This window comes from Channa argus, chromosome 23, assembly GCF_033026475.1.
Source record: "Channa argus isolate prfri chromosome 23, Channa argus male v1.0, whole genome shotgun sequence".
Classification (NCBI taxonomy): domain Eukaryota; kingdom Metazoa; phylum Chordata; class Actinopteri; order Anabantiformes; family Channidae; genus Channa; species Channa argus.
Genome location: NC_090219.1, coordinates 10,497,602 through 10,516,487, shown reverse-complemented (window position 1 = coordinate 10,516,487; position 18,886 = coordinate 10,497,602). Strand labels below are relative to the sequence as shown.

Genomic DNA, 18,886 nt, shown 5'->3' with positions numbered 1-18,886 from the left:
TCCTCAGAGTGGATGCGTCTATAAACACCAGCCTGTTATTTTAGTGAAAACAGGGACATAAATAGAAGCTGGAGACTGTTCCAAAGGGTTTTTGTTAGTCATGATTAAAACATTCACCATCAGCAGAGCTGGAGACTCTGACAAGTCTTTAGGGAACTAAGTTTGTGTGTGTGTGTGTTTGTTTTTACTGTATGTGACAAAGGCTTTTCGGTCTCGTCCAAAAGTATTGGAACAGCAATACTTCAGTTGATTCATTGGTTTTTATGGGGCACTGAAAACATTTGATTGAGACAACAAAAGATGGATATGAATCAATAATTTGATGGCCTTTTCACCATAATATGTTAAATGCATTAGATAAAATGACCTTTTGTACTTTAGTTTAAGTCAGCAAAATTATGGGAATAAAGTTTTAGAGGAAACAGTTTGAAATTTCAGTTATGCGAAAAGTGAAATTCGACTTGCATTCAATTTTTGCTTTTGTATGTTTGAACAATTTTATACAACAGACATTGAAATTATTTGCAACCTTTTTTAAATTACACCACGAGAGGTGGTAGTATTAGTAAGTAGTGGTAAGTATTTTCCGATTTCCCACAAACAAAACTCCACTAAAAGTACTGTTTAAATCCTTTAGTCAAGTTGAAATACAAAAGTTCCTGCTTTAAAATAAACTTAAAGTACAGAGGTGCAACTACTCTGCTTAGAAAACATTGTATTTTAAAAAGCATTGCATTTGATGCGGTCAACAACATGAATGTGCACGTCTGTTCCAGATGAATATGACAAAGGTGTGACGTGTGGCCAAGGGAAGTTTTAGAAAATCATTAAAAATAAGCACCAAATGTACCTGGGTCTGGAACAAAAATCGCCGGAGCAGATTTTAACCGATTTATGTACCGACAGGTGGATAATCCATAATAATGAATCATAATGTATTAGTTAATTTGGTTGTGTCTTAAGAATTTTAATCTGCAAAAAGCAGCTAGTAACTAAATGTGAAAAATTAATGTAGTGGAGTATTGCTGCAATATTTTCCCCTGAATTGTAGTTGGGCAAAACTAACCTAATATCAAAAAAGTCAAAATACTGCAAAATTGTACTCACGTTCAGTGCTTGAGTATATTTACTTAGTTAATTATCACTTCTATTTTTTATATAATGAAAGAATCCTAAAAGCAGATGCTTTCATATTCTAGTTTCTCATCATTCTCTGCTAATATTACCGATGATTAATAGGAACAGTCCGAAGTTTTTAGCCGTTTTAATTGTAAGAGTTTTGGCAAAGTAGTCGTGGTCCATTCCTGTCTGGACGAAAACCAACCTTCACAACAGAATGAAGCCCATCAGCTCTCCACTGAAACACAAAGTAGAACAGATCTCGAGGAGTCACTTCATTCTGTGTGTGTGTCGCATTGTGTTCTGGCCTTTTAAAAAGCAGCAGAAGGAGAAGATGCTCCCCAGAGTAACATCTGCGCTTCTTTCACTTCTCTACCTGACACACCAGGACTCCTTCCAGCTCTGCAATTAGACCGATCCTTTCACGCCGCCTCTCCAGCTCTTCTCTCCTCGGCCTTTTGTAAACGCTGGAGGGCTTTGTGTTCCAACCTGAGCCTCCTTTTCACCAAACACTGTGAGAAAAGGCCCGTGCCTCGACGTGGGGGGACATCTGTTGAGAAGTGGCTTGGATTCGACTCATAGACGGGGTCATATTTTATTCACAGAGAGTTGAACCCAACAACAACAACAACAGTAATTAGGCAGAGTTTTTGGTTTGTTGCTGGGGCCCAAGAGTCCTGGATCAGAGTAGTTCCCACTGACGGTCGAATAATAGATAAAATTCGTACTGGTGGCAACAGTGGAAAAGCCAAGAGTCCGAGGTTTATCCAAAAACAACTATGTGGTGTTAATAGAAAAATGTTTGATTAAAGTGAGAGAAAACCAAAGCTCCCTGTCCATCACTCGTGCTGATTTCATTTTAAAATAAATGATGCTCAGACCTTCTCCCAGTAAACTTTATCATAACAGACAGTTTTAGATCATTATGTGTAAAATATATGAAAACACATAATTACATGTTTGTGGTAAAGTATTCATGTGTGTTTTTATACACAGCCCTAATCACGACAGTCCAACATTCTCTTCCCGCTCGTTTACATCCCTCAGCGCATCATAGTGACGCTACAGGTTCCCTTTGGTTTCATTGATGAATGTTACAGGAGCGACTTTATATACACACACACAAACTGCGTTAGGGTTAAAGAAAACGAACTTCAGGGTAAAGTTACGTTACAAGGTAAATTACGTAAAAACAAAACCGAACAAACTGTGACAATGTCACACACGCTTCGTTACTATAGTAACCACGTGCATGATGTTGCGTAACGATCATCATCAAACGTCTCACATCAGTGGGTTAAACCCTGGTCTCCTGTGGAAAAGTCCCGTGTCTTGTACCATCCACCGCCCCGTCCTGTCGTATTACACTGAAAACAAATGGGACTGGACAAAGCAGTGGATTTAGACGCCTCAGAAATTAGAACGGGGGGGAAAGTGGGCACCATATTCCGGATCTCCGTCCATCTTCTTGTGAACAGGTAACAATAACACCTCGAGCGACACATGGCAGCGCACTTTGGGGCACAAACTCTGAAGGTGTAGGAAAATGAAAGGGCAGCAGGGTGCACTGTCAACTAGGTGTTTGAGGGTGATTGTGTACACGTTTGGACAGTATACAGTCAACTTTACTGCACGAGATGAAGACAGCGGTTTGTAAACAGAGACCATGCGACTCCCAACACTGCTCCATCATTAATTGAAATAAAACCCCAGGGATGGCACAACTCCAGGTTGTCTAGCAAAAAAGCTGGACTTGGCTCAACTCTTCCTGGAGCATCATCTGGCGCAGAGCGTGATGTTGTTGGCCATTCAAATACCCACCGCATCACCGCATTTACACACACTGAATTAAACGGGTTGCCGGGAGCCATTAAATAATGCACCAACAGAAAGGAGTCACGGGGAGGAGGTCGGGGTGAATGTGGTGCTCGAATTTCACCCCTAAAAATGAGAAATGTCATTTCGACCAGAACCAAGATATGTTTGCTAACATATCTGCAACATGCGATATACGCTAACTGTCAACACATTTCCAGTCCTTTGTAACTGTATTTGCATCTTGCAGCTTGCATGGAAATGTACCTTTGAGGAGACACTGTTCCTAACAGACAGAATCTGGATCCTACAGTAGTGTCAAGACTAATATTTAGCTCTTCACGTCTCTCGTGACATAACTCTGACCCAACTTCATCAGCCTTCAGTATCAAACACAGAGAAATATATTTGTATTCACCTTAGCGCTTGGAGGACGAGGCCGCAGGTGTTCCTCCCCCCCCCCCCTGAGTGTCCTCCTGTCAAATTACCGTCGTGGGGAGCTCCACCATTATACAGCGTGGATGTAATCACTGAGATCTGTGCACGCACACGGCTCGGGCTCCCGGTCCTTTTCAATCTGAAGCGTCCCAGTGATTGAGTTACATTTGTGGTAATTAGAGGAGTCAGCAGCAGAGGAGAGAGGCTCCAGATTGCTGTGCAGTGTTCACATGGAGACGAACCGCTGACCTCGAAGGAAAAAAGCCAAACGGCTAAATGTTCAGAGACGTTTACCAATATTTGTCTTTACCATCCGCTTTTGATTAATGCAGCGATTCTTTGCGACCATCTGAGAAAATAACTCGCTGTTCTGCTGCCGAGCTGAGAAACGGCTTTATTTTAACACACGGTCCAGTAAATGTGACACAGAATGAAGAGTTTGCATAAAGAGCTGGACTTTATGCAAAAATGTACTTTTCTAGGAGACATTAAATTGACTTGTTGGTATCTTTGCTACACACTAGTCATTTCTTGCTATTTGCTAGATGTGTTAAACTGATTCTAATGAACCAAGTATGAGCATCTAAAGCAACATCTTTTGTTGTTTTGTTTTGACAATTATTGGTGTTAGAGGTCAAATTTTGTCTCTTGTGTATATTTGGACTCATTTTTTGTCTCTTCTGAATCACTTTGTGTCTATTATTTGGTCTTTTTGTGTATATTTTCTGATGTCTTTGGACTTTGGAATCACTTTATGTCTAACTGTGCTCATTTGTGTGTCTTTTGGATCATTTTGTGCACATTTTTGGGCTTTTTCTGTCTCCTGGTGCCCCGTTCAATAATCCATCGATGGTGATACATTTTATCTAACATAAGCTAATACTTCGAGATAATATTTTGAAAAGCCGAAGGTTTTGTGAACAGAAATCCTGAAGCAGGGAGATTAAACTGTATTTTCTAATTATCTCAGCGCTTAAAGCTTGTGTAAAGGCTGCACAGTTTACTCACATTTTTAATTTCATACAGTCATTTTGTAGATGTCTCAGATGGTTTAAATTTTAAGTTGGTTAGTTAAAACACACATCCAGGTTCACATTGTTTAGAAAACCTTTTAAAAATTCTGATACAGACAACTAATTACTGCTTCTTTGGCTCATGGCTCAACCCTATTTCAACTGTGCTACAAACAGACAGACAAAAGATACTAATTACTTAAATTCCTCGATTGAAGTACTATAATCCCGGAAGGTGAAGTTTACGTTGACTGTAAAAAAAAAAAAATCAAAAAAAATAAAACATTTAATCACATATTTTCACCTTTTTATCAAGTTCATTTTGTCAGTATGGAGTTCGCCGCCAATACGTGAAAGAAACCAGAACAAGCAGTTTGTTCACTAAATACCGCGTGTCGGCTCTTCTCGCGGTGTGGAGGCCTGCATCCGATCTCGTCTGCAACTTTTCACCAATATTCACACCTGTTCACTTTGCTGAACAATTAAGAGCAGCCACCTGTGTGCTCCGAGCTCCAAACACGCAGGTGATGGTTTCTTCAGAAGTCAGGTCATTTAGAGTTTTTCAACGTCAAAGTCAGCATTAACAAACAATATTGATTTTCAGGATGTCTAAGTCACAGGCACTGGCATTTTTGATTCTATATTTTTTTATTGGAATAAATTGGCAGACTCCGTGCTCTTGAAAATAGCACACCAAGTGTGTCACATGGCAAACTGGTGACTCTCTGACTGAGGTCACACAATACTTTTTAGCCAGTGAATGGTTTTACAGGGTAAAAAAGTCTGAGAGCCCCTGAGGTAAAACAGGGAGAGTCCTTAGCATCCTATTCTCAGGTGCCTGCGGTTAGGTGATCAACATGTCTGCAGCTTCTCAGTCATGTGCAGCTTTCACTTTTTCTGAGGTCATGTCATTCCTCGGAGGGAGGCTGCGAATGCTGGCGCTCTGACACGGAGACGTGCAGTCGCGGCTGACAAAGCTAACGAGGCAGTCGGCTCGTTAGCCGCTAATTGAGCGGTCAGCGCCAAGACTGGAGTTCGCCATCTGTTTGTCACATAGGAACATCTTGTTGCTTCACGCTCGTCGGCAGGCCCCTCTCTCTCTCTCGCCGTGGTGTGATATTAATAGCTCGAGCTCACAGACGGGGAGTGAAATGAAAAGAAACTGAGAGAAACGCCAAAAAAGCTGAAGGCTGGAAGAAGGCGGGAGGAGGGGGGAGACGCTAAAAGGCCTGCAGAGGAGGAATCTGCCAGGTCCAGTTAACCCCGACAGGAAGCAGCATGTCGGTCTACATAAAATGCTGGAAATAATCTTCAAGTGGTTAAATGATCTTTAAGACATTTAAACATTTTACATTTTCACTCACTACAGAGAGTTTCTGAGAGTGTGGTTATTCTCAAAAGACAAATAAGTCAAAGGTTAATTTATTTTTCTCCCTCGAGGAAATTATTGGATTTAGTTCAAACTAGAATTACCATCTCATGGGTTTATTTTCCTATGACAGCTACTCAACTTGCAATTTCTCTGTTCGTCCAGGCTTCTGATCTAATCAGTTCATCCACAGATCCAACTGGACGTTTGTGCCAATTTTGAAGAAATTCTCTCAAGGTGTTTCTGAGATGTTTAAAGTAATGGGACAGTTCCTCGCCCTGCAGACTCATAACACAAAGTTCATAAGGAGTTTGCCGTTGTGTCACCGCATTGCGACAAGGCCGTGACTTTTATGTTACCCAGTCAGCTCGTTGGCCGCTGCCTCAACCAAACTAGAGGTAGACCTGCTTATTTTGGTTCAGCCTTGGCTGAGGCCACATACCTAAAAAGACCCCTGAAAGGAGACGGTCTGCCAACCGTGTGAGGAGATCACAATTTACATCTTATTAAAAAACGGAATTTTTTTTTTTCCTGAACCTTCACAGTCTGCGACCTGTGATGTGCATTTGCCGTTTAAAACGTTTAAGTCAAATAAGTTTAATAACTTGGCGAAAGTTGAAAACGATTGAATATTATAATATCTGTAAATGTAGCAGCAGTTCTGAAAACAAATTAGCTTTTGGAGGCATAACAAATTATGCCTCAAAGCTTTTAATGCCACATTTGTTTCCCTCTTTTATTTCATTACAAGATCAGCAGCTACACCAACCAGCCTTCACTTCTTGACATTGATTTACTCTTAATTCCACCGGTTTGATCTAAACAAAACTCCTAGAGCTTGTTAAACTCAGCTGATTGTAATTCCAGAGCAGATATAGTTTCTTTCTTTCTTTTCTTTCTTCTTCATGTTTATTCTGTTTTCATCTTACGGTCATTTATTCAGGTGAAGACATAACTCAATGCTGTTTACTTAATAATTAGCTTTTTTTTAAAAGAAAACACATTGTGTTATAACGTTACACATTTTTAAACCTTTCATGGCTGCACGTGTGTATTCTACCATCTTTGAATTTAGTAGCAGGATATGACTAAAAATCTCTTTTCATTAAAATCCAGTCAGTTTATTCGGTTGAAACTCTCCTTCATGTTCGAGCAGCCGATAATCTGATACGATACAAACTGCTCTGAAAGAGAAATGAAACAGTTTCTCTGCAGTTTGTCTTTCCTCCTGGGTTTCGTGTCGCTGGGCGGAGAGCCACGACTGTCAGGCATGAAGATCTCTGTGTGTGTGTGTGTGTGTGTGTGTGTGCAGCAGCTCGCTGGAGCTGCTAATTTGTTAATACTCGTTCCGTGAGGAATCTTAATTAGCGTTGTAAGTTTCATGCCTAATTTAGTGATTACGTGCAGGATGAATGAACTAATGAACTTCTCAGGATGTTGCAGTCGTTCCACACCTTGATGCTTTTATTTATTTTTTTTACTTTAACAGAGAATTAATTGTTGAAGGGTCGACCTTTACACTTGCGGTTTAATTGCGGTAAAGTATTAGGGATTGTTATTAAGTTTAAGGAGCAAAACAGTGGAGGCTGTTGGTACATGTCTGTTTCCATCTCCCATGGCAACGGAAAGCTCTATGGGGGGGGAATATTTTGAAAAATTTAAGTTCATTTTTTTACAGTTTTTTTCAGCTGTCAGTTGTTTACTAGGTGGCTGCATTTTTTTTTTCTTTCAAATGCTGTGCTGCTTTTCTGCTCCAAAAAATGTTTTCTTAATAAAAACGTTACATTAAGGGATTGTTCTGTTATTTATTTGTGAAATATTACAGCTTACATGTTGTAACACACTGGTGGCTTTGACTAGAGTCATCATGTGATGCCTCCTCTCACACAAACAGCTGATGAGATTTGGTAAAGGTGGTGTTTTCAGACCTGGGGGCAAACACAATGTAGTTTCTGCTTTTATGGAAAATCAGCCAATTGAAAAACAACAGTGGTGCAGACTGACAGAACATGTTGACCCGCAGTGATCCATGTCCGACATCCCCCAGTCGGCTCATCTGTGCATTTATACAAGAACGAAGTTTCCCTTTAAGATCATTAAACAATGGGCCTCACCTGGTGGGTTGGGGATTAAATCCCGCAGCCTTCTGTATCCCAACACTCTACGCACTGAGCCATGAGCCACCAGCCTCCCTGTCAGAAATACTCTCCATAATGTGTCTTGATGTGGAGAGAGCAGCAGTGCAGATACCGAAGTTTGAGTAGCACTTGTCCTTCTAACGAATCGAAGAATTTTAAGGAGTTGTGATTTACTATACCTGAAGAACTGTGAAAAGCAAGGCAGCATAGAGCAGAGCACAGCAGAGGGAGGGTGGAGCAGAGCTGACTGATGTTGACCTTTATGCCAGCACAAGTTGCAGCTAGAAAATGTTCAAATCCACGTGAGCGAAACCGACCAAATGGAAATCTACCTTCTAAATTGAGACGGCCATAAAATGTGGTTGTTCTGTATCTGCTGCACTCATTGCTGTTACGTGGCCATAAAAACGCTGATGTTTCCTGTGTACGTGTTTTCTGTTATCAGGGCTGGTTCAGTCCCGGTCAAGTGTTCGTCCTGGATGAGTACTGCGCTCGGTACGGTGTCCGAGGCTGCCACCGTCACCTGAGCTACCTGAAGGATCTGATGGATTACTCAGAAAACAGCGCACTGGTTGACCCCACGCTGCTGCACTACAGCTACGCCTTCTGTGCCTCCCACGTTCACGGAAACAGGTATGAAAGTTGAAGGCGTGAGGCACAGGTGGTGCGGGGGTCAAGTTCCTGTCTACGACTGTACGGACCTCGCAGGTTCTTGTGTGGTACATTTAAAACTGCAGGAAAAAAAGGAAGGAAAACCTCAAAAACAGATGTAGCAAAACAGCAAATATCTACAGATAAATCTACTAAAATCTACAGAAAAGACACAAACATTTTACTTAAGTAGCTAAAAGGGTCAATATATGTAATAACTGTGCAAAATTGTAAATACAATCTTGGGACAGTCCTATGAGCAGACTGTAATTCGTCCTTTTTATTAATTATGTATGTTCTCTAAGCACAGATGCTCTTTTTCAGCCATGCCCACGCACTCACACACACGCTCAGGAGCTGCATCCAATGTCCACACTCTCAAACACTCGCAGACTCCATGTGTGGGCACAAAATCTTAAAGTCTGGACGGCCGAGCGCTGTCCAAATCCACATTTCATTAAGTTAAAGCAAAGGGGCCTTAAGAGCACTTTGTGCAGATTTCCAGAGTCCACTCCAGGCTTTGTTTGGACAGTGACCAATAATTTATGCAAAATATGGAGGGATGGAATAGTTGCTGAAACTAGTGTAAAGGAATAGTTGTAATCATAAAACAAACGGGCTCGAACTACCAAGAGAATAGATTAGTATCACAAAGGAACCACATGATGTTTAGAGATGTATATAAGATTATTTATTAAATGTCCTATCTTTGCTTTTTTCTTTGTAACAGCTGGTAATTGGCTTGTTCAAACTAGTATTTCAAGGGTAAAAATTGACTTTGAAGTTTAAAGGTTTCATCTTGCAGATGGCCAGTGTGAATTAGAACACCGGAATTTCCCTTTGGGTATTAAAGAATTATCCATCCATCCTTCCTTCCTTTCTGCAAGGTGGACTACAGTTTGAAGAACTGAAGACCTGTCTCATAGGACTGCACAGCATGTTGCTTGTGCATAGTCATCGTGATAAGCACATGTAGACCAGTGACCTTTTTGTCATCTAGACTTTAAAACCTTTTAAAACATCTGTTTAATCAGAGTCGATAAGCGGAATCGGAAGTGGAATTGGAATTGATCAAATTTAAACGATCCAGATGATCAAATCTAGATGATGGTGAACTCTTCATCGAGGGCAGACATGTGGATTGAACTAATCAGTATGTACGGAAGAAACCAGGTTACAGTCAGGATTCCCGGGAAAACTGCTGGTAGATTTCTCGGCCATGTATACGTGTTTTTGTTCGGCTTTCTCCTGCGGCACATCTGCATAGTTGGATTTCCACTTCAAACAAAAATCAACAGCCATAAATCCCATTAACCTTTCTGCATAACAAAAGATACGGATTAGTAATTCAGGACCTGCTTTGAAATAATCGTGAACAAAAATGTATTGTTGTTTGTGCCACCTAACGAAACCTAATGAATAGCGAATAATAAGTTAACGTAGATTTAATCCTGCCAACGTGAGAAAATGTACACGAAGGTTGGGGATGACTCATGGTTTCCGGTGAAGCTGTGGGACTTTTATCATCCTGAGTACTTTAAAAACCATTTGTTTAAGGTTGGAGGTTTGTGGACCTGTCCCATGTATCCATCCCAGCATGTGGTCCGATGTCTTGATTTCTGCAGATTTGTCAGCTGAACAGAAACACGTTGCTGCCATTTTCTGTGATGGCTGATGCTCTTGTGTTTCTTGGGAGGACGGTCTCTTAAGGACACCTCAGCTTCTGGTAACCACGAGACCTAAATGTGTCCGCTGTAAACTGCCCCGGATATGAGCAGCAGCAGGGGCTTTTAGCCACTTGTTGGCATCAGTGTCACTCCAGCAGTTCAGTTTTCCACTTCACTCCCAGCAGCCCCTGCTTGACTCCCCGGCTGGTAATTACTGATATCTGTGCTTTCTCTCTTTGTTGACTCATTTAGTCAATTAGAAAGCGCAATGATTAGCTTCTCCAGCTAATCGCCAGATATAAATTGGGGGGGGGGCTGATTACTGGAATTGGCTTTTTGTCAGTTGGAGCTCTAATTTGAATAATTGATGCCCATTCAGGGCTCCTGGAGCTGCCTGAGTGGGTGTGGATGGGGAAAAAGCGGTTTTGGATGGCTGGCAGGCTCTGAGGTGGGAAAAAAACAAACTTAATTACAGAACTCGAGTTTTCCCTGGAGGGCTGCTCGAAGAGATGAAACTACGACGGGAGGCAGAGAGGACAAAGAGAGACGCCACAGAATGATCAACGCCAGAGTACTTGACTAATACTTCAAGGCGATTTGTTCACAGCGTATCAGACTGTGCTTTTCTTCAGAAAACTCCGAGATACATGTTGGACCTTGATTGAACAAGCAAATCCTCCAGTGAAATCCTCCACAGGTGATTGGTTTCAGATCATTTTAGGTATTTGGTCCTTTTCAATGTTCCTTTAACACCTTCATCTAGTTATCTAGGATTCATTCTTTTTCCAGAGACTTTACAGGTCGAACGGTTTATATCAGGAACCAGTGGAATGAAAGATTTTATCCACAATTTTTGTGAACTTTTTCAATTTTATTCCAAATCTTATTAGCACCAGGTCTGCTTTTATTTGTGTTGTCTGATTGATGTTACGCTTTTCCATGGATGACCAACGATTTCCTCCAGAGGTCAGGGGGGCTCATAGTCCAGAGCCTCTAGAGTCAATTTTCATCTTGTCTGTTTGAAAAAGCTCAGTTACAATGAATCACGAAGACGTGCGCCGCAAAATGAATCCAAAATGTGACATGTGACGAGCAAAAAATAGACAAAGTGACCCCAAACTCAAAAGATGTAAAAATAAAAAAAAAAAGAACATAAAATCACTCAAACGAAATGAGTAAACGTTTGTTTTTGCACGAAAATAAGCACAACAAACAAGATGTGAATAAATAAGGACTCAAACAAACAAAATGTCAGAGACACACGAAAAGACAAATCAACACTGAATAAAAACACATCAGACACAAAACTACCACCAACAGGCTCAAAATGAGCAAAGATCCGTAATATTAGGACGTTTTCAAAAAAGAAATATCAGTAAATATTTATACTACTATACTATAAGTATTTCTGCTGTCACCACAGCAGAGGTTTGTCCTGTCGCAGCCCTTCTATTTTACCCGAGCTTGGGACCAGCACCAAAGTGGCTCTTTTGGCTGGGTGGGGGTCACACCTGGTGGGGTGGGATTCTGCATCCCAACGCAATGCTCTACTTTCTGGAAGATGCCATTTTTTTTCTTTCACATGCAACTACATTTACAGGATGTGGGAAAAACCCTAAATCCATGTGATAATAGCAGCTGAGGTGACAGTGGACCAGAAGTCCGTTAATATAATCTGAGCTGCAGGATGGGAGGTGCAGATGAACCTGAACATGTGAAGGAGTTGTGACACAGCTTGAACTGGGTTTGGGGTTAAAGGAGCTTCACCAGCGCCTGGGGCAGTCTGGGGGGGGGGGTGTTCACTCACCTCCTTCTCACCTGTCACGTCGCATCTCCTCCCCACTGAACCATTTACACCTTTACTTCCCCCAACTCTTCACACAACAACCCCTCGTCTCCACGGTGATTTTTGGGGGGGGGGGGGAATCACCTGCCAGTCACTCAGTCTCATCTCCTTTCTACACCTCTTAAGCGAAGTGGCATCCACACCCGGTGCCCTGCCAGGCCGCGCAGCGAGCTCCACTCATGACGACTCCCATCAGCTGAGAGCTCGGTGGACGCTTCAGGCGGATACGGCTCTTATCCTTTACACTTGAGCCGCACTCGGTGTAAACACGCGAACCCCCTCCTTCCCCCTCTTCCCCAGTGGTGCCCACAACCCCCCCTCCTGCCCCCCACCCCCCGCACTAGGCCCTGGAGTGGCGCTGTCAGCAGCCTCGCCTCCACCGCGCTCGCTTCATTTAACAGCAACAATGTGTCTGAACCCCGACAAGCTGTCGCATCGCTCCCCGCTCCTCAGTGTGAGTCCAAGCATGAACACACATCTGACTGGATTTAATGGCGCAGCAAGGACAGCTACCAAAGCAAACACCACGCTGCACGGCGTTTTCCTGAGCTTGTTGCGTCGTGTGGTGGCTTCCTGCCAACTCCTTCCCCGTCTGATTTGTTTTCTCTCGTAATTTGATTCAGAGGAAGTGGAGATGGGGAGGGGTTGAGTTTCTCATATCATTTAAAAGCTGTTGATGAGCTCTTTGGGATGATGGGAGAAAATATTTCAGCTTCCAAAACAATAAATTGGTTTGAGTTACCACGACCCCCCTGTTGTAAATGAAGAGATTATTCTAAAGATTTCATAGATGGTGCGTTCAAGTGCATCATTGTTAATTAGTAAATTACCTCTCTAGTTGGTCGAGTTACTAGCCCATAATTCCATCCCTGGAGATGTGCTTAATCAGTATTTTATTATCTATGACAAGAAGTTGATAGACAGGCGTAGGCGTTTTCTTATTTTTCCCAGCAGCATTGCAACAACCTGACAGTCAACACTAAGGGCAAAGAACTAAGGTTTAATTGGCTTTATAGAATTTGTAAAACCTCCTCCTTCTGCTTTCGGCCCCTCATCTTAGGGGTCGCCACAGCAGATAATCAGTTTCCATCTCGCTCTGTCCTCTGCATTCTCATGTCCTCTTTCACAGCGTCCATGACCATCCTCCTTTAGCGTCCTCTTCTCCTCCTGTCTGGCAACTGCTCACTTCCCTCACTTTGTCTCCAAACCGTCCTACCTGTGCTGTCTCTCTAATACACTGGTTCCTCATCTTGTCCATTCTTGTCACTCCCAACGAAAACCGTAAACTCTGCCACTTCCAGCTCCACCTCTTGTCTTTTTGTCAGTGCCACCGTCCCCGGGCTGTCCAGCACTAGCATCCTGTAAATCTTCCCTTTCATTCTTGCAGATTCCCTTCTATAGCAGATCACTTCTGAAACTCTTCTCTGTCCACTAGGAGTTTGTGTTTATGGCGAAAAATGGGGGAAAAGTTTGATAATGTCACCCGAAATATATGGTTACAAATATTCACCTGATAACAAGGGCGAGGAAAAACCTAATGTGACGCAGAAACAGACTTTTTCTATTCGATTCAGATTTTTTTTTTTTGTTGCATTGAACTTTACCTAAAACTTTTGATAAAATTTCTGGTGAAAGTATAAAAGAAAAGAGCATCAGGTAATTTCAATGCACTTCATAATACAACAAAACAGAGTATATATACATATATGCAGGGACAACACAGACAGGACTAGATCGTTGTGCCTTCACAACGTTGGAGCACATTTGATACAAACTGGTAAAAGATTCCAGCCACTCTCTGGTTTTTGTTCAAACTCTAGAAGATAAGAAAAGAGTTCTGGTTCTGGTACACACTGAATGAGCAGGTCACGGAGAAAACGTGTAAAGATTTGTAGACGAGAAGAAACGACCTGGTAGCCAACGCAGATCGAAAAGACAAGTGTGATTTGATCAAGACTTTTCTAGCAGGGACATGGTGCATTCATGCCACTTGACCAGTGTGCAGGGCATTGGTCCAAACAACAAGAAAGAAATGCACCAAGTATTTCTGCATCTGCACCTGAGGAAAAAAGAAAAAAACCTCCAAGTCACCTCCAACAGTTGTAATGCTGAAATCTGAATCAGTACAAAGGTTAATGATGTGCAGTATTAAGTTACTCCATCAAATGTTTCAGACCCAATGTGCCATAATTGCAAGGTTTTCTGCTCTAAGAATAGTAGAAGTGAGCTCCCTCTCTGTTACACAGAATGTTTACAGGAAACACAAGAGCTGCAAAACTGATCAGTCAGTTTTATTTTCTGCCACCTCACTGAGGGAGCACAGCTGATTGTTGGAGGAACCGGGATTACGGGACAGCTGGCATTAGCTGTGAGGGCTTGGAGCCTCAGGCCATCCATTCCTCCATCTCCACATCCATCTATCCATCCCTCCGCCCGCCAAAGACCCCACTCCTACCACTGTCCTGACGTCTTCGTTTGTCTGTGGGAGAGCAGCGAAGGCCTCTGCCGCTTCCACATGAAAGCCAAGCTTTTTTCTTTTCTTTTTTTCTTTGCTGTTTTACATGAGCGAGCGCACACGCCCCCTCCCAGCAGCTCTGCTTTATGTTCCCTCAGGATTTACTGGTGCTTGTTAAATAGGGGCTGTGGGAAGTGAAGGGAGTGTGGTGAGAGAAGGGCGGAGGTGGTGGTAATGAATTGGCACATTTGAGGGAACAACAGGGTTTAGAAGTTGTGCTAACAAGTGCCGTTGTGCAGAGAAAGCTGCCGCTCATTACAGGCTGAATTGAGTAGAGTGGAGCTGAAGAGCGGCGCCGATGTTCTCGCACAATACGAGACGACTTCCTGTTGTCATCCCGGCCCACGTCAGCCCCCAACGCAATGCACAGACATCCACAGAAAGTTTAAAATAACCGAGCTGGATCCATTAGTTTAGTAATTTCACACACACACTAAAATCAATTAATAAATATATTTACTTTGTTTGTTTTTATGATTTATATGTCATTTAATTCAACTTATTTTATTCGTTATTTTTTGATTTTTGTTTTTATCTTACTAATTTTATAATTTGCATTGCATTTTATACTTTAAATTTGCAAACTGATTAATGAACACATTTATAAAATTGTATGTATTTAATATAAATTTTCTCAAATTTCAGAAATTTGAGATTTTTACTTTGCAAACAATCTATTGATTTATACTTTTACTGGTTGTTATATTGTAATTAAGTCCATTTGCACTTTGCAGAATGTATCATTTAAATGTATTAATTTGATCGCGTGTTTATTTTTACATGACACATTATTTTACTTTTAGTTTCATTTGTCTGTATTAAGTATTTTGCAGTATATTTGTAGAAGATTTAGTGTTTTATGTTCTGTGCTTGCGGTTGTCCGCGGTAAACCACTGTTCTTCTTACTCTTCTGGTTAAATAAAGGGAAGTTAATCGGTGACGCTCGGCGTCCCCGTCTCACCTGGTCTTCTCTGAGCCTCTGCCGCTTATTTCTTTGCGTGTTTTTATTTTCAACTCTGGAGAGGCAGGAACACGGCGTGACGAGCTCGGCGCAGTTGTTGGTACTCGAGGCGCAGCGGTCAGGGGCTGAACCAGCGAAGGCTTTTATAAGGACAACTCATTAACAGACAACCTTCTCGCTTCTTCCCTCCGGTGAGCGCAAGTGCCATTTGGAGAGGGTGCTTTTTCTCTTTCAGCTGCACAGAGAAAGCCCAGAAAGTCAAGGCTGGTCGCTCTGGGTACTGATTGCATTTTTTTCCCCTTTTTTGCCAGAGTGCCTATTCAGACGAAGGCAAGAAGGGAATGAAAGCTTTACAAACATTAATGAAGCGCTCAGCTAACAGTTTTTTCTTTGTCGACTCTCCTCCTGCCGGCCGCATGAGTTGTGGAGGAGGAAGGGGAGCATGAGCAGCTCTCCTTTTGATTGGTTGACTCTGAGGTCAGCGTGGAGAATTTGGCTGCTTGATCAGTTAGTTTGGTAAAAACAAGCCAGTCAAAGTTGCCAGAGCAAGAAAGAAACCAAAGCATGAAAAGCTGTTTTCTATGGTTTGTTTTTCTTGCTTTCAAATGGAAAAACAAAGGAAGATTCCTGCACCGACGTTACCTCTGCGTGTCATTGATTTCTCGATGTTTCAGACCGTTAGCTGTTGGAGCTGACTTATTGAAATGTCCTGTGACGGCATTGACAAAGGGCTTTTTGAGTGGGTTCCTGTGCTTAATTTCCAACAGCATATTAAATATGCTGTTTAACTTTTCATATGCTGTAATAGTGTAAAAGCCTTTTACCTCAACTCAGACAGAAACGGGACCTATTTTGGTTGTTTTTCATTTTGTGTATTCATGGGTTGTAATATATAGGGTGGTATTTGTGTGTCTCCTTATGCTCCCTGTGCATCTTTAAAGTGTTGCATCATTATTTTCAAATTAATTCCATTTTATTATAAAGGTTTTCTACGTAATTTCTAATTGCTTTTACTTTGCTGGGGTTTTTTTGTTGTGGCACACAAATTAAAAGTGAAGCATACAGTCCCTTTTTTCATAAAACATCTGCCTGAAAGGTTGGTTTCATTGTCACTGGCTTTATAAAAAGTACTTATAATAGAAGAAATACAAAGTAGAGTAAATGAAAGGATGTTGTGTTAAAGCATAAGAAAAGTGGCCTGATCTCAGACCCACTGGAATATACAACAAATTTGAAACAATTGCTTCTGTTTTGCTGTTTAGTTGCTGCTGCCATCCAAGAATTCAACATTTCCTGCTGCCGTTTCACATTAAAAGCCTTTCCCCACTATTCCCTCTGAGACGTAACAAAAAAGGACACTGAATTCTGATTAGTTACACCACCGTCGGTCAATCGCCTTCAGGTGATGTCATCTGGAGGAGCTCTGGAAAAACAGGTTGAGCATGATTTCAACCTCCATATTATGAGCAACAAGATGGCACATGACAGGACCAGTGGTGTCATCTGGAGGCATTTTTCAGATATAGGGAGATCAGAGGGACTTAATGACATTCATTTACATGTATGACCCAAACTAGCACCTAAAGAAGCCAAGTTTAGTTCCTCACACAGATGTTGTATTGTCACTGTTTGATTTGTTTATTACTGTACTGGATTGTAATAAGTTAGCCAACTTAGATTTATCATCCTCCATTTAACTTGATGAAAACTAGTAACGAACCCAGTAAATACATACTGATAACTGAGGAATATTAGCTAATTTAAATCAGGGCAGCTTGGACGTTACAGTGTAGTGGTTGAAACTTTAACAACTGATGACATCACCTCAGAGTGTCATGTTAGAACAGAGGAGTGATAGGTTTGTCTGCCCCATATCTTATATGTGTTTATGTATTTCATGACTACTGTATGAAGTATAACCACAGTAAGACAGTAACAAAATTGGATGTATGTATTGAATCACAACATATGAGTCTGTTCTGCATTTTACACTCAGCAAAAACAACCAAATCCGCTGTAATGTAAAAGTATTAGCAACACCATTAATTCCAGCAGCACATCTCCATCATCAGCACTTTATCCACCCGGTGAAGATGAAGGTCAACTGATGAGTGACGTGTCTCCTGTGTCCGATTTTGTTTCTTGTCAGGCCTGATGGGATGGGGACGGTGACGGTGGAGGAGAAGGAGCAGTTTGAAGCCATCAGGAGTCGCCTCATGACTCTGCTGGAGAACCAAATTACACATTTTAGGTATGCCCACCTCTTCATTAACCATAAAGACGCAAAACTCTTGTTAAAGCTCCTTGTTTTCTATTATATTTCTGTCCACCATTACCTCACTCTCATAGTTTTGCCTGTTAACAGAGAGTTGTGATGCACAACACTGAAGGTTTTTATAAAATCAACCAAAACACCTCCGTCTCTTCAGGTATTTAGTTTCTTGGTATTGTGTGTCATTCACACACACCTTATCCTGATTGCTTATAATTTTGTCATGGTTATAGGTTTATTTTTTTAAAATAACTAATACTGGTCTACATGATAGACATGAAAGTCTGACAGACTTTGCAAAATTCAAAAGGAAACGTTAATGCAGCAAAGTTCTTGGCAGCCAAAATCTAAAATAAGTTCATCCTAACCTGTTGAGACACAGGTGGATTTTCTGGATGTAGTGTCAGAAACCTCACTGTGAATGTTCCATGTTAGCAGATTCAGACTCTTAGACGATGTGGTTGACTGTGTTATTAACTTGTGTATTGTTTTACTACTAAATACAACAGTATGTAACTTCATTAATACTGTACCTATGGCTATGATAAGAGAATGGGTTTTATTTCTCGATGTTTTATTGTCATCTTCCATCTTTTTGTGGTTAGTTAGGTTTATTCAATCATCCACAGATGACTAAATTTTATGAATAGGCAGAATTGTATGTATATAGAAAGAAATGCTGTCATTTACAAATTAATTCCAATAGTTTCTGCTTTTTCGATCATCGATCAGCTCAAAGGACATAATTCCACCATTTGCTCGTGGGCTTTTTTGTAAAAAATATCTGCCAGTGTTTGTTCGTTGTCAACAGAGTTAAACTTAGAGTTACCATCATAATTATCCTCATCATCAGAAAAAAACAAACACCTGGATACGGCGTTCATGTCAAGAGGCTACCTCGATAATCCAATTGTACTATTTAGTAAATGTATAAATGTATTTTTTTTTCGTTGGGTTACTGGGGCATTTAAATATATATTACACAGCTTAAGCCAGTGTTGAATAAGCACATATATATATTCACATTAAAGTGGCTTCACAACATTAATTAAAAATATAGTACATCTTAACCTCTGGGACAC

At 41.3% G+C, this 18,886-nt stretch overlaps 1 protein-coding gene across 1 annotated transcript in view; it reads left to right on the top strand.

The window, feature by feature from the left end:
• The window catches only part of cadps2 (Ca++-dependent secretion activator 2), a gene marked incomplete in the record, with an annotated part of 186,010 nt that overhangs the window by 119,728 nt on the left and 47,396 nt on the right, over positions 1–18,886 (top strand). Inside the window, 2 exon segments of the mRNA XM_067492860.1 lie at positions 8,338–8,525; positions 17,682–17,783. Of these exon segments, the coding sequence (XP_067348961.1) occupies positions 8,338–8,525; positions 17,682–17,783 (290 nt within the window).